Raw genomic sequence first — 12156 nt, forward strand, 5'->3', positions numbered from 1 at the left:
CAGAAAGAACAATTAGGGAGGAGACAAATTAAACCTGATGATCTCACACACAGTGGAAATGTTTCCTGCTTTAAATCTGCTAATCTAGTGAATGGGGGAGCAAAGGGAAATGCTGTTGGACCACCCTGTAATCTGGGGAGACTCTGTCCTTCCCTAAGGGCTGAGTACTAGCACAGAATCAAGTATTTGGAGAAAAACCTTATTTCTAGATGGATTCCCTTAGTCTCTGTCCTTGTATGAGAAAATATTTGGGGAAAAGGTGTCCAATATTACAAGCATAAAACCAGCCAACAGTGACTGCACATTTTCTGTAGTATTTTACCTACATTTCTTCAGGCCCAGACATTGACAACATTACTTTTAGGCCAAAAATTATGTGGAAGTTACAGAGACTTCTAATATAAGAAAGGCAAAGGAATTTATCTATGTTTTCTATTAAAAAATGTAGTGTAGCAGTACCTGGCTTATTTGGGAGCACACAAAAAGACAGAAATAAAACTGTAATCCCACCTGTACAGAAGCTGGGCAGAGGCAGACAGGAGCACACCTGGGTGCTTTGATTAGCCACTGCTGCTCTTCCTAATCAGAGTGTCAATATTCTCTTTTTCTTTTTTTTTTTTTTTTTTTTTTTTTTTTTTTGCCAGAAGGAGGAACGTGTGAAGTTATAGCAGCACACAGATGCTGTAATAAGAATCGAATTGAGGAAAGATCACAAACAGTAAAATGCTCCTGTCTACCTGGGAAAGTGGCTGGGACTACAAGAAACAGACCTTCCTGTGTTGATGGCAAGTAGCTCCTCCTGTGTATATGTTTCTGTTTGTGTACCATCCATTAGAGCTAGAAAGCTGTAAGTCATAGATTGTGCATAGGAATTTTGTTGTGTTCTTTATTTAATGAAATATAAAAATCTATAAGCATAAGTATATATTTAGACCACTTTCTTGCTACTTCAGTGCATAGCTCTGTGCACATGGATCATGTTGAGGTTTAACTGAAAACTGTAAGAATATTGCCCCGTATGGATGCTTTACAGATGAATATAAGAGATTTATTATTGATAAATACCTGGATAAAATTATCCCTTGAGTCACTTCACGGGGCCCCTTCTGTGCCACATTAGTTTTGATTCATAAATATTTCAAAGGACAACTGCTATTCATTTTGATTTAATTAGTCATTTGGAAAGTCAGTGGCAAGATAACATAAATAAATGAATCTCATATTCTAGCCCTGAAATGAACATAACAGAAAGCAGGAAAAAAATCTTTGTCTTTTAAAATCGCTGCTGCTGTTGCTTGTCATGGGGATTTGGTGTGTTTTTTGTTTTTTCTGAAGGAAAAGCACCATGTTACTTGTGTCTGGGTTTCATATGAGTTTAGCTCCACAGGGTGTTTTCCTCTCTGGGGCTTCCCCTGCCAGCACTGCAGGGTGAAACCACACAGCAGTCAGGGGGAGAGCCACAGCTAGGAAGTGCTTAGCAAAATATAAATCTCATAAGAAGGTGTGGAGTAAAGTGGTACTAATCCCATTAGTTACCCTTCCCAAACAAGCTGCTCTGTGCTGCAGAATCCCTCAGTGCGGCGGCTTTGTGGAATGGAGTATCTTGCAAAAATCCCTCGCTGTTCTTTTTGGTGAATGTTGTGTTGTTTGCACCAGCCCACAGGTGCTTCAGAGAGCCACAGGTTGGTTTTGTGCAGCACTGTAGGCTCTGTGCTGGGCTCTCCTCACTCTTTCCATGTTGGAATCCCATGGGTGGTGGTGTGTCTACCAGTTTTGAGAGCACCTAAAGTTTCCTCTTTGGGTCTGTGTTTGGCACTCAGGTGCACCCCAGGCGAGAGTGGGGAGCTCTGCAAGAAAATATTGGGAAAACTAAAAATGTTTTCTTCTGGGTACCTTTCCTCAATCCCAGGCTGCCAAAGCATTATAATAGAGCAGGGAGGGGTCCAGTGTACATCAGACAGGAGTTGTAGTTAGACAGGAATATTGGTGGATGTTGTGGAATGGAATATTGTGCAGACAGAGATCATTCTTGCAGATTTGACACCAAGAGGGTGAGAGATTAGGGGCTCCCTTAGAGGAATGAGAATCTCATGTTTTCTCAGCAGGTATTTCTGGCATGAGGATATCTGGTTTATATATTAAAGATACAGAAGGAAATGGTTTATTATATAAAAAACACATTCAAATTTTTAAATTATGGAGCAGTGTTTCATAGTTTGTTGCACCGTGAATGCAATTCAGCTTCTGAACTCATGATTTAAACCATGCTATGAATGCACCTGTGAATGATTATGCTTTAGTCCACAACCTGTCATTCTGTTATTGCCTAATTACCCTGATAAAAAGAAGCTTTCCTTTTTCTGCTAAGCATACTCATCAAACCGTAGGTGAAAACTACAGCTGGTTGTAAGCAAAGGTCAGGCTGTACAAGCCTTGAAGAATTTCATGTTCTTCATCAGGTCATGAAATACAGAGGCAGGAGATAGAGCAGAGAGACACCAATAATTCAGCCCTTATCACTCTGTTCAGAGAAGAGAAGCTCAAAGAGTGCTGTGTGAAGAAAAAAGTCTGGCACGACTGCAGTAAAAGCGGCCGCAAAGTGCGACCGTCGTAAAGCGCGACTGTCGTAAAAACTGCCGTAAAGCGCGACTGTCGTAAAACTGCCGTAAAGCACGACTGTCATAAGAGCGGCCATAAAGCGCGACTGTCGTAAAACTGCCGTAAAGCGCGACTGTCGTAAAAGGTGTCGTAAAAGCACGACTGTCGTAAAAACTGCCGTAAAGCGCGACTGTCGTAAAAGTGTCCTAAGGCGCAATTGTCGTAAAAGGTGCCGTAAAGCGCGACTGTCGCGAAAGGTGCCGTAAAGCGCGACTGTCGTAGAAGGTGCTGTGAAGCGCGACTGTCGTAAAGAATGCCGTAAAGCGCGACTGGTCTCAAACCGCGACTGTCGTAAAAGGTGTCGTAAAGTGCGACTGTCGTAAAAGGTGTCGTAAAGCGCGACTGACGTAAAGGTGCCGTGAATCGCGACTGTCGTAAAGCGGCCGTAAAGCGTGACTGTCGTAAAAGGTGTCGTAAAGCGCGACTGACGTAAAGGTGCCGTGAATCGCGACTGTCGTAAAGCGGCCGTAAAGCGCGACTGTCGTAAAAGGTGACGTAAAGCGCGATTGATGTAAAAGGTGTCGTAAAGCGCGATTGTCGTAAAAGGTGCTGTAGTCAGGCGCAGGTGTGGACTGGAGCCTAATTGCTCTGTCAGGATTACAATAAAGAGAAATGTTATTGTCTGGAAGTTTGAAAGGAGTTAGGATAAAAGAATGGCTAATATGAAAGTGTAAGACAAGTCCCATTGAAGTCACTGGTAAGACTCACTGTGACTTCAAAGCCAGCAAACGTGAACTACAAAGGAATATCTTCCCCTTTCAAGTTTGGTTGTAGTCAGCCCATAGCTGCTTTTTGTAGATGGCTGGAGAACGGTTCAAAAGCCCAATATGCTGCTGGTAAAAATTAATCCAAGGGACATTTGCTTTGGCTTTTTGTTTTATCCCTGACTTTTCTTTGTGGCTTTTGACATACTGACCTGGTTTAAGTAAAAACTTTTTCCAATTTGGTGGTTCTGTTCTTGTAAAGACAAACTCCCAAAACTTCCCATGGGAGTCCCACTGACATCAGTGCTTTAACTCACGCAAAGATTTGGGCTTTGCTGTTTATTTTGTGCATGAGAACATTTCAAAAGGTCACCTTTTGAACTTTCTACCTTCTTTGTCTACCATATTGAAAGGTTTCAGGCCAGTTAATCTCACACTAGGTTTTATTTACAGTGTGTAAATGTATACAATTTCAAGCCATAATGTGTCACTAAGAAATCTTGCTTGAGTCCTGATTAAATATCCACAGGTGTTCAGCAGTTTACTCACAATATAATACTTCAAGCAATACACTCACACCCAAAGAAAACACCTCCTCAAGGCTGCTGCTTTGGCAGTTTGAGTCCATGTTGCAGAGGAGAGATTGCATTGCCTTCCACCCCTACCAGCTATTGCTCTGGGACACAGCTGGGCTGTGTGGAGAGCTGGCTTTATTTCCTCTTGCAGAGAATACAGTTATTTGTAGGAGTCATCTTAATATTTTTAATAAGTGTCAGGGCTGATGAATGGTCCTTTTGTCCCTTTTGTTGTGAGATCTGATCGTGGGTAGCACACCATCCCAGTACACAGGGCTTGGCTTGCAGTCCTTCTCCTGCATGGGACAAAATTCAGGCTGAGGTTGTTTGTACTGTGAAGGGCTTGAAGTTGATGTGTATTCCCAAGCATCACTTCCTGCCAAGTCCAGCAAACTTTTTCTTTGGGGTCTCATCTTAATAAAGCATAGTGAGGCCAGGCCATGGCAGCCTCAGAAGTCATAAATGATTCTTTGTATTCAGTAGACACTGTCCTAAAAGCTGCCTCCATCACCAGTGAATGATGCAGTAGCAACAGTGGGAGCAAAACAAAAGCCAAACCTTGCCATGAAACACAGACACCAGTTTCTGTTTCTTTGCCTATTCTGCTGAACATTTACTTTCACGATTCCCTTCACTACTTCAAGGTCTTTTTTGTTTGAAGGATGGTTTGAAATGCTCCCTTCCCTCTCTACAATTTATCTTCCCTGCCACTTGGCCGGAGCATATACCACAGGCATCAGGCTGCTCAGCTCTCTGCCATGGATATTATTATTTTCTTTATTTGCCCAAATACCTCTCCAGAGCAAGTCCCTTTTTCTGGGGAAAGCAATGCCCAGCATTTCCTGTGGGCTTATGAAAGCCCTCAGGAAATCTCTGTCACTGGTACAATTTCTCCTGTGGGCTGAGGTTTTATTCCTTTGTCATATCATTACTATAAAAAAAAGATACTTATAATTTTAATACTGTCACTTTTATACTGGGAATATCATGCTTTGTACCATATCCTTTCAAGTGGTATTGAAGCATCCTGTACTGTCAGTAGGTGGTTATGTCTGTGTGTTCTTCAAGGCTTGTGAATAATATATAATTTGTTCATCTATACTGGAGTTTACTGTGTTACAGTCAGTGCTCTCAGACACACATATTTTTTTAATGTTTCATTTTTCTGTTCCCTTCCCTTCAATCTTCTTCCAGGCTATTTTAAACTCTTTCACAGGCAACCTCATATTTCTTGCATAATTATCTGTGAAATTTGTTGGACCACAGAGTATGGAATAACAGAAAAGCACCTGCACTGGCTTTTGAAATCAGCCACAAAGGAACTTTCATGCAGGTTGTGCATATTGCCAGTGCTTTTAGGAAATGAGGTGGGTTTAACACTGGTGAAAACCAATAAGCAAAAAAGAAGGTGCTACTAAAATTCTTAGCAGTATCTCTCCCTCTAAATTGTACCTGTAAGAAAGGCCTCTGCAGACATGTGAGGTGATCCCATTCCAGATTTTCTGCAACACAGGATTTGAAGCATTAACTCTCAGGCAGCAGGATTAGTGGTTTAGTCTCCATGGTTTGCTCTTGTCCTGTTTTATACCAGTCATGCATCAGGGGAAAGAAAATTCATTCACTGATACAAAAAAATAAAATAAAATCAAGCTAGTATTTTCATTTTTCACAGATTGATTTTGGATCACCTCAAGTTTCATTCCACAGTGTATGAAATATTAGCACACATGTACATGCTTCAGATTTCTGTTAGTTTGAGGATCACTTCTATTAGTTTGAGGATCACTAGGCACCATGTGGCTAGTTTGACATCACACTAGAATTTACATCACACTTCATCAGGGCAGCACTACCAAGCCAAACATGAGGTTACTGACCAGTGGGAGCTCCCTAACTTTTAATCCTCTCTGGGCCAGCACCTCTCCAGTCAAGCTGCTGGATAATTGGTGCTGCTCATCCTTATTTTTCCATGTGCAATAGTTGGAGCGGAGAGAGGACAGCATTCACAGCACACATTCCATTTGCTGTGTTTGCCTTGCTTTCTCCCACCCAGGACCCACAGACAAAAAGGTCCCATCTGGTCTGTCTCTCCTTAAGCAGACAGTAAGTGCAGCCACCCTGTTGATATCAGTTAATTCATTTTTATTTTTAAATTATGGGTAAGACACTGATTGTGGAGCAAGCATCCATAATTCAGGAGTGTCCCTTCAGGACAGAGGTGCAGCTCAGCCCCTCGTGCTCGTGCTCAGCCTCAGCATCCTCCCACAGCCCTGCACCAGCTGAGAGGTGGGCAGGGGATGCACAGACACTTCCTGGCTCTGCCTGCAGTGAAAGCAGGATTCAAGCCTTGTAGAGTCAAATGAAAGACTTCTATTGACTTTGGGTCAGGTCCTTAGTAAATGCTTTGTTAGAGATAATCCTGTATCTATCAGCACTTACATCAAGTGAGAACAGTTCACAGTCACAAAGCCAATAGTTTTCTGTTTATCTAATGTGCACTTTAGGTGGTATCACCAGAAAGCCTTTTTTTTTTCCCCACTCTGTGAAAATACTTTCAATCAATTCTTATTTCTTGAAGAAAGGGGGAAAAATGCTTTTTGAAATCCAAGGAGTCAGCTTCTCATCCCTCTAGCTGTGCTTCGGCCTAGATAAGAAGAGATCTCAGGGTCCCATATTATTAATTCACTGTCTATATGAATAACGAGCAGCCTTGGTGAATTATTCCACACTCCTGGGAAAATCTATAGCCCTGTCCTTCTGCAGCACCACTGGAACTGAGCTGTAAGCTCATATTTATTTTTATTTGGTGAATTCAGATGACTTCATTTGTAAAGAGGAAAAAAATCTCTCTTCTCCACTGACATCCATTTAGCAAGTTCAGAAAAAGTCACAGAATATCTCATGTCCTATTAAAAAAATAGAAGAGGGGGGGAGAGAAGTCTAACTTTACTGAAATATTTTAGGATTTTGTTTTGTCCAGATCATGTCTTCTTGAAACGCCCTTGCAGCCACCCTGAAATCACAGCCAGATCCTGAGAGGTGCTGACTTCAGAGGGAGCAAAAGCAAAGCTGGCAGCAGCCATGCAGAGTAATTAATTCATTTACCCAGGCACAGAGGCTCTCATTACCAATTTGCCTTCCCATTGCAGGGCAGAGGCTGAAGGGAGCGGAGGGGAGGTGTGTGCCTGACCCTGCCAGTGCTGGGTGAGATTTTGTGTCAGGGCACAGCCTCGTGTCCTGAACCCAGCCCATCAGTGAGCAGCCTGGGGAGAGCAGAGAGGCTCTGCTTCTCCCTGAGCAAGTGGATGTGCAAACAAATCTCTGTGTGGGCATATGGATCCATATCTATGCATATATCTATATATATGTGTGTGTGTGTGTGTATAGATGTGTATTTCTGTTCTGCAGAGCCACCCTGCCATGGGTGGTGCCTTACAGCACCCAGAGCTGCTCAGACACACAGGGGTGTTTTTCGGTAATTAAGGTGCACACAGGCAGAGGACATTGAAGGAGCAAATCTGCAGCTCACCTGAGCCAGGTGCACTCAGGGCTTCCCAGGTAGGTGCTCCCCTATGTGCCAGCCAGGGCTGTGCTGTTCCTGCTGCATGCACACTGCAGCAGGCCCTGGGAGAGGGGAGTGGATGCTCCTGTCTGCTGGTGAGAGGATGGTGCAGCTAATGAGAGCCTCTGACTGTGGGTTTGTGTGAGTACCTCTTCATTGCAGCTAGCATTTGTCTCCCCACCTATATTTCATATTTCTTTATTTTTCCAGTGACATTGTGGTTTCCTGCACAGCAAAGCAACCACCCTATTTAATATCAAGCTCATAGAACAGCTGACTAATCCACCCCTGATGAAATGCAGAGAGCTCACTTAAATCCCAGTTTCAGCAGGAAAAAAATTTCTTTTTCTACTTAAGAGGGGTAAAACAAGCTGTAAGTCATGCACTGTCTCCATCTGTGTGAGGGGTGGTCACTTTCCCAGGTTCCAGCTGGCAGATCTCAGAGGGAGCAGAGCCCTCACAGCCAACCAAGGTGCACAAACAGCATCCCCATGGTGAAATTAGGGAATGGCATGGCTCTGGAGCAGTGTGAAGACACACAGGAACATATAATTACTTCACCTCCATACAGAGGAAAGTAACCTTTTGCTCAAATACTTGCAATAAACCCACTGGAGGCTAAATGGAAAAACAGTAGGAGCTTTCTCCTCTGATAGGTAGCATTAAGTGTTAATCACAGCACTGGAAGAGCCTGGGAAGAGGGGTTGGAGCAGGGAGGGCAGCCAGCCATGCCAGTGTGTGTGCCAGGCACCACAGGGAAAGGAGGCACGAGCTGGAAGGGAGGAGAGAGCCTGGGGAGAATTCCCTTGCAGGGGTGAAGCCACAGGCAGGACCATGGGATCAGGTTAAGGACTGGTCAGGCTGGCTGGAGAGCACAGAGAAAACCAGGGCAAGGGGTCTCACTGCCTTGGTGAGCCCAGAACAGGAGACTCAGCCCCTGTGATGAGGAGGATGGCAGATCTCAGGGCAAAACCAGCTGCAGCAGTGCTAAGGGAGGCTTCTCACAGCAACCCTTCAGCCAGCAGTGCTGAGGGAGAGATTTCCAGACATCAGGAAGGTACAGTCTGATGTGTATCTGTGCTGCATGGCAGCAGCAGAAAGATTTGCTACATTTACTGCACCTGTGTGGAGAGGAGATGCAGCTGCTGGAGGATGTGTGGTACCTTAGGAGCAGGAGGGTTAAACCTTTACACCCTGCCTTTAAACAAGCCCTGGGTTCATCTTTCCCTTGTGTGGCAAAGCCCACATGCACAGCCCAAGTGCAGCATCCAAAATGCTCTCAGGAAGTGATTTGACACCCAGATTTTCAGCTGGTGTAAACTGGCTCCTGGAACCCTGAGAGGCTTTGTGGTTTGTGCCAAATGAGGGCACAGTTTGGAGGGTTTAGGAAAATGAACAGGGCTGGCTATTAATCCTTGCTCACAGTCCTCAGGGAGTGTGTTGGACCAGTGTCCAGCTAATCCATGGCCAAGGGGAGCTTAGGGAAACATTAGGGTCGGGTTAGCATCTGTGCTGTATCCTCTGACACCAAATCCTGGCAGGAATTCTGATGATATTTTATCTCTGCCAGGGAAGACCATGTTATTAAGTGGCTAATTCTGCATGAGCTCACACCACACATCTTTTCTGCATCAGATGCTGTGGTGTTGGTGCACTGTGAAATGCTGTGTGCCTACAGGTGTCTCTGATACACTATAGAAAATACCCGATTGGAGTATTGCAGAGCAGGAAGGCTTTTTTTCCTTTCTTTCAGAGCTGCCTTCCATCTGTAAACATGGAGCTGGTTCACAAGGCTTGATTGTGGTTTGTGGGATTAGGGTTTGAACACAAAAGAAGTGGATGATTAAGTGAGAATGAAAAATGCTCCTCCACAGTGAGCTCTCTTTAAATTAATAAACAAGAACCTGAAGCTATTACACGCTGGAATTTTAAAGAGGCAGTGACCAAATCTTTGAAGGAGGCAAACACATCATTTTTCCTTTTACTGATGAAGAGAGTTCAGATAGGAGTCACTAATGTAGCACTGAGACTCTCTGTTGTGTTGAACCATGTGAATTAATCTGGCAACTGCAACTGGAAGCAGGCAAGCCAACAAGTGTTTGATTGATTTCAGAGGATCAATTATCCATACAATTGATCAGGGACACATTTACAGTTCCTCCTCTCAGAATGCCACCAGGTCACTGCAGGTCCCAAGCCCCTCAGCAGTTTGTCAGTCTGGAGTTTGCTTTGGGAGATTTTTATGCATTGATATTGCAGAATTGTCTTTTAGGAATAAAGTACGGGCATTGCAAATAAGGGATTTCTATCAAATCTCTGACTTTTTGCTGAGGAAGTGTGCTACTCAGCATGTAAGTAGACTTCAGAGTTTGGAACAGGTCTCCATATACAGGTGTCAAAAATCAGTTTACTAATCCAGTGTATCAAAGCAGTATTCCTCTTTGGGAGCTGTTCTCAAAGACCATTCAGTTGGTCACAATAACTGCTCAAGGTTAAGCAAGATGGAGGATAGCAAATTTCAATATTACTTAAAAAGTGCTGCCTCTCCATTTTGAAACCATCATGCAAAAGACGGTGGTGGGGCGTGGAGCTGTGCTCCACAATTTAAGCATTCTGCCCTATGTTATTAGTACATAAAAACTATTCTGCAGGCAGATGGATTGCTTTTAATATGTGGGTTTGTGTAATCATTTCCTTTTGATTACAGCTCCTAGGCAGCAACCATACAGCAGAGTTTTCAAGATGCATGTGCATGGTCAGTACATTTTTTTTTGTCCTCCAAATGTGCCCAGAACTCAGGAACAGCAAGGTGAAACATCAGCACAAGCCATCACTCAGGAATGAAATGGAGAAGCAAATGACACTGTCTTAACTGAGGACAAAGGCAAATCTCCCATTAACTCAAATGAGAGCAGAAAACATCTCTCTCTATTGGTTTTCTTATTACAAAATGCCATCTCCTTTTTCTCCAGACCCCTCCACGAAATACCATCAAATACAGTTGTCTGTAATGTAGTTATGCAAATAACAAATGAACTCTATTTCCTTTAGAAGTTTCCTTTCCCCCTCTTGAAAATTGCCAATTGGATGAACACTTTTTAAAACCAGAGCACCTGTTATATGTAAAACCCCAAGTTCATTAGTGCAGTGAACACCTGTATATCCAATATATAATATAAATATAATGAAATATATATATTTGTTATCCAAGGACACAGGTACCCCTTGTCTGAGCAGCACAGTGACCACTGCTTTACACCACAGAGCACTGGAGCAGAGCAGCAGAGGAGAAAATGCTGCATCCTTTTGGACAGAGAAGGACTAAGAAAGCAGTGGGGGTTTAATTGATATAAACTCCCCATCATTAAATGTAGCTTGGAAATTAGAAGAGTACTACCAGCTCTAAGAGGGGGTTGGCAACAGCTTCCCACCAGGGATGACAGATGATTTTGAAGACTTCCAGTGTCTTTTGTCTCAACCACAAAATGCAAACTAATTGGTATTATTTGATCAAATAACACTGCAGCATACTGGTGAGAAATAGGTGGATGGATCACAGACATAAAAGCCAAGACAAAATGCTGTACAGCAGACTCATAAAATTCATTTTTATATTAGAGGCCAAAAAACCCCTCTTGAAGTCTTTAGTTACAGTTTGGCTTTATTTGATACAATCATTTTTTATTGTTTGGTTGACCAACACTGGTATCTCTTTTTTATTCATTTATTTGCAATAACCTGCTGATAAATCAGCTTTAGCAGTGGAACCAATTAATTCTCCATTGTAAATATTGACTTAGATATTTTTAATCTATTCTGTTTGTCAGAGATGGCAATCCTTGACTTCCCTGGATGAGCAATAATGAGGCAGCATTGCAAAATCCTTTTCTACTACTCCTCTGAAACAGCCCTTGTATATTCTGTGTGATCATTGCAGAAAAAGAGCCCACAGCATTTGCAAACACAAATTAAGTAAATTATGGTTTTGCTACCTGGCTTGCACTCTACCAATGACTCCTGGTGTCCACAAGTGGGGATTCTAGCAAAATTCCATTTGAGTTTGCAGGTTTCCCAGCTGGGCTGCTCATTAGCACGTGGCCTGATGGAAACTGTGATCAGAAATGATCTGTGATTACAATAGACATGGTCTAAATGTGTTTTGTGTAGCCAGGCTGGATAAGTAGAATGAATGGGGGAGGTTTTGAAATTCCTAAAATTCAAACCTAGTTGCAGATCACCCAGGTCTGTGGTTTACTGTTTCATGGCACCTTTTGAAAGCTGATACAATTTCCTAATAGAAGGAATAAATTGACAAACCAGGTAGAAGCTTAAGCTCTGAATGTAAGAACCCTTGTTCACAGGTCTTCAGTGAAATCCTGAATCCTATCAGTGTATTTCTCAAATCATCAAGGAGCACTCATTTGTAGCTAGCTTTGGGTTAGACCCTTTCCATCTGAACTACTCTCATTTTAAACTCATTATTTATGGTAAGCACAGCCACACACTTCATGCATTTTGCATATTCAATTTTCAAGCCAAAATATAGGAGCTGCATTAGCTTCAGTGCTCCCAGCAGGTAATCAGGCTCCTGCAATATCAAACCTTATGCTACCACCAGTAATAGGCTGAAATAGTCCTACCCTCACAAGGACTGTGC

The 12156-nt window shown here is 43.0% G+C and overlaps 1 protein-coding gene across 1 annotated transcript in view; it reads left to right on the forward strand.

Moving 5' to 3' along the window:
• Positions 1-12156, forward strand: part of TAFA1 (TAFA chemokine like family member 1) — a 210253-nt gene that overhangs the window by 167606 nt on the left and 30491 nt on the right. The window contains exon 3 of the mRNA XM_030956924.1: positions 645-785. Within this exon, the coding sequence (XP_030812784.1) occupies positions 645-785 (141 nt within the window). The remainder of the gene's footprint in view (positions 1-644; positions 786-12156) is intronic.

Source organism: Camarhynchus parvulus, chromosome 12 (genome assembly GCF_901933205.1).
Source record: "Camarhynchus parvulus chromosome 12, STF_HiC, whole genome shotgun sequence".
Lineage (NCBI taxonomy): Eukaryota > Metazoa > Chordata > Aves > Passeriformes > Thraupidae > Camarhynchus > Camarhynchus parvulus.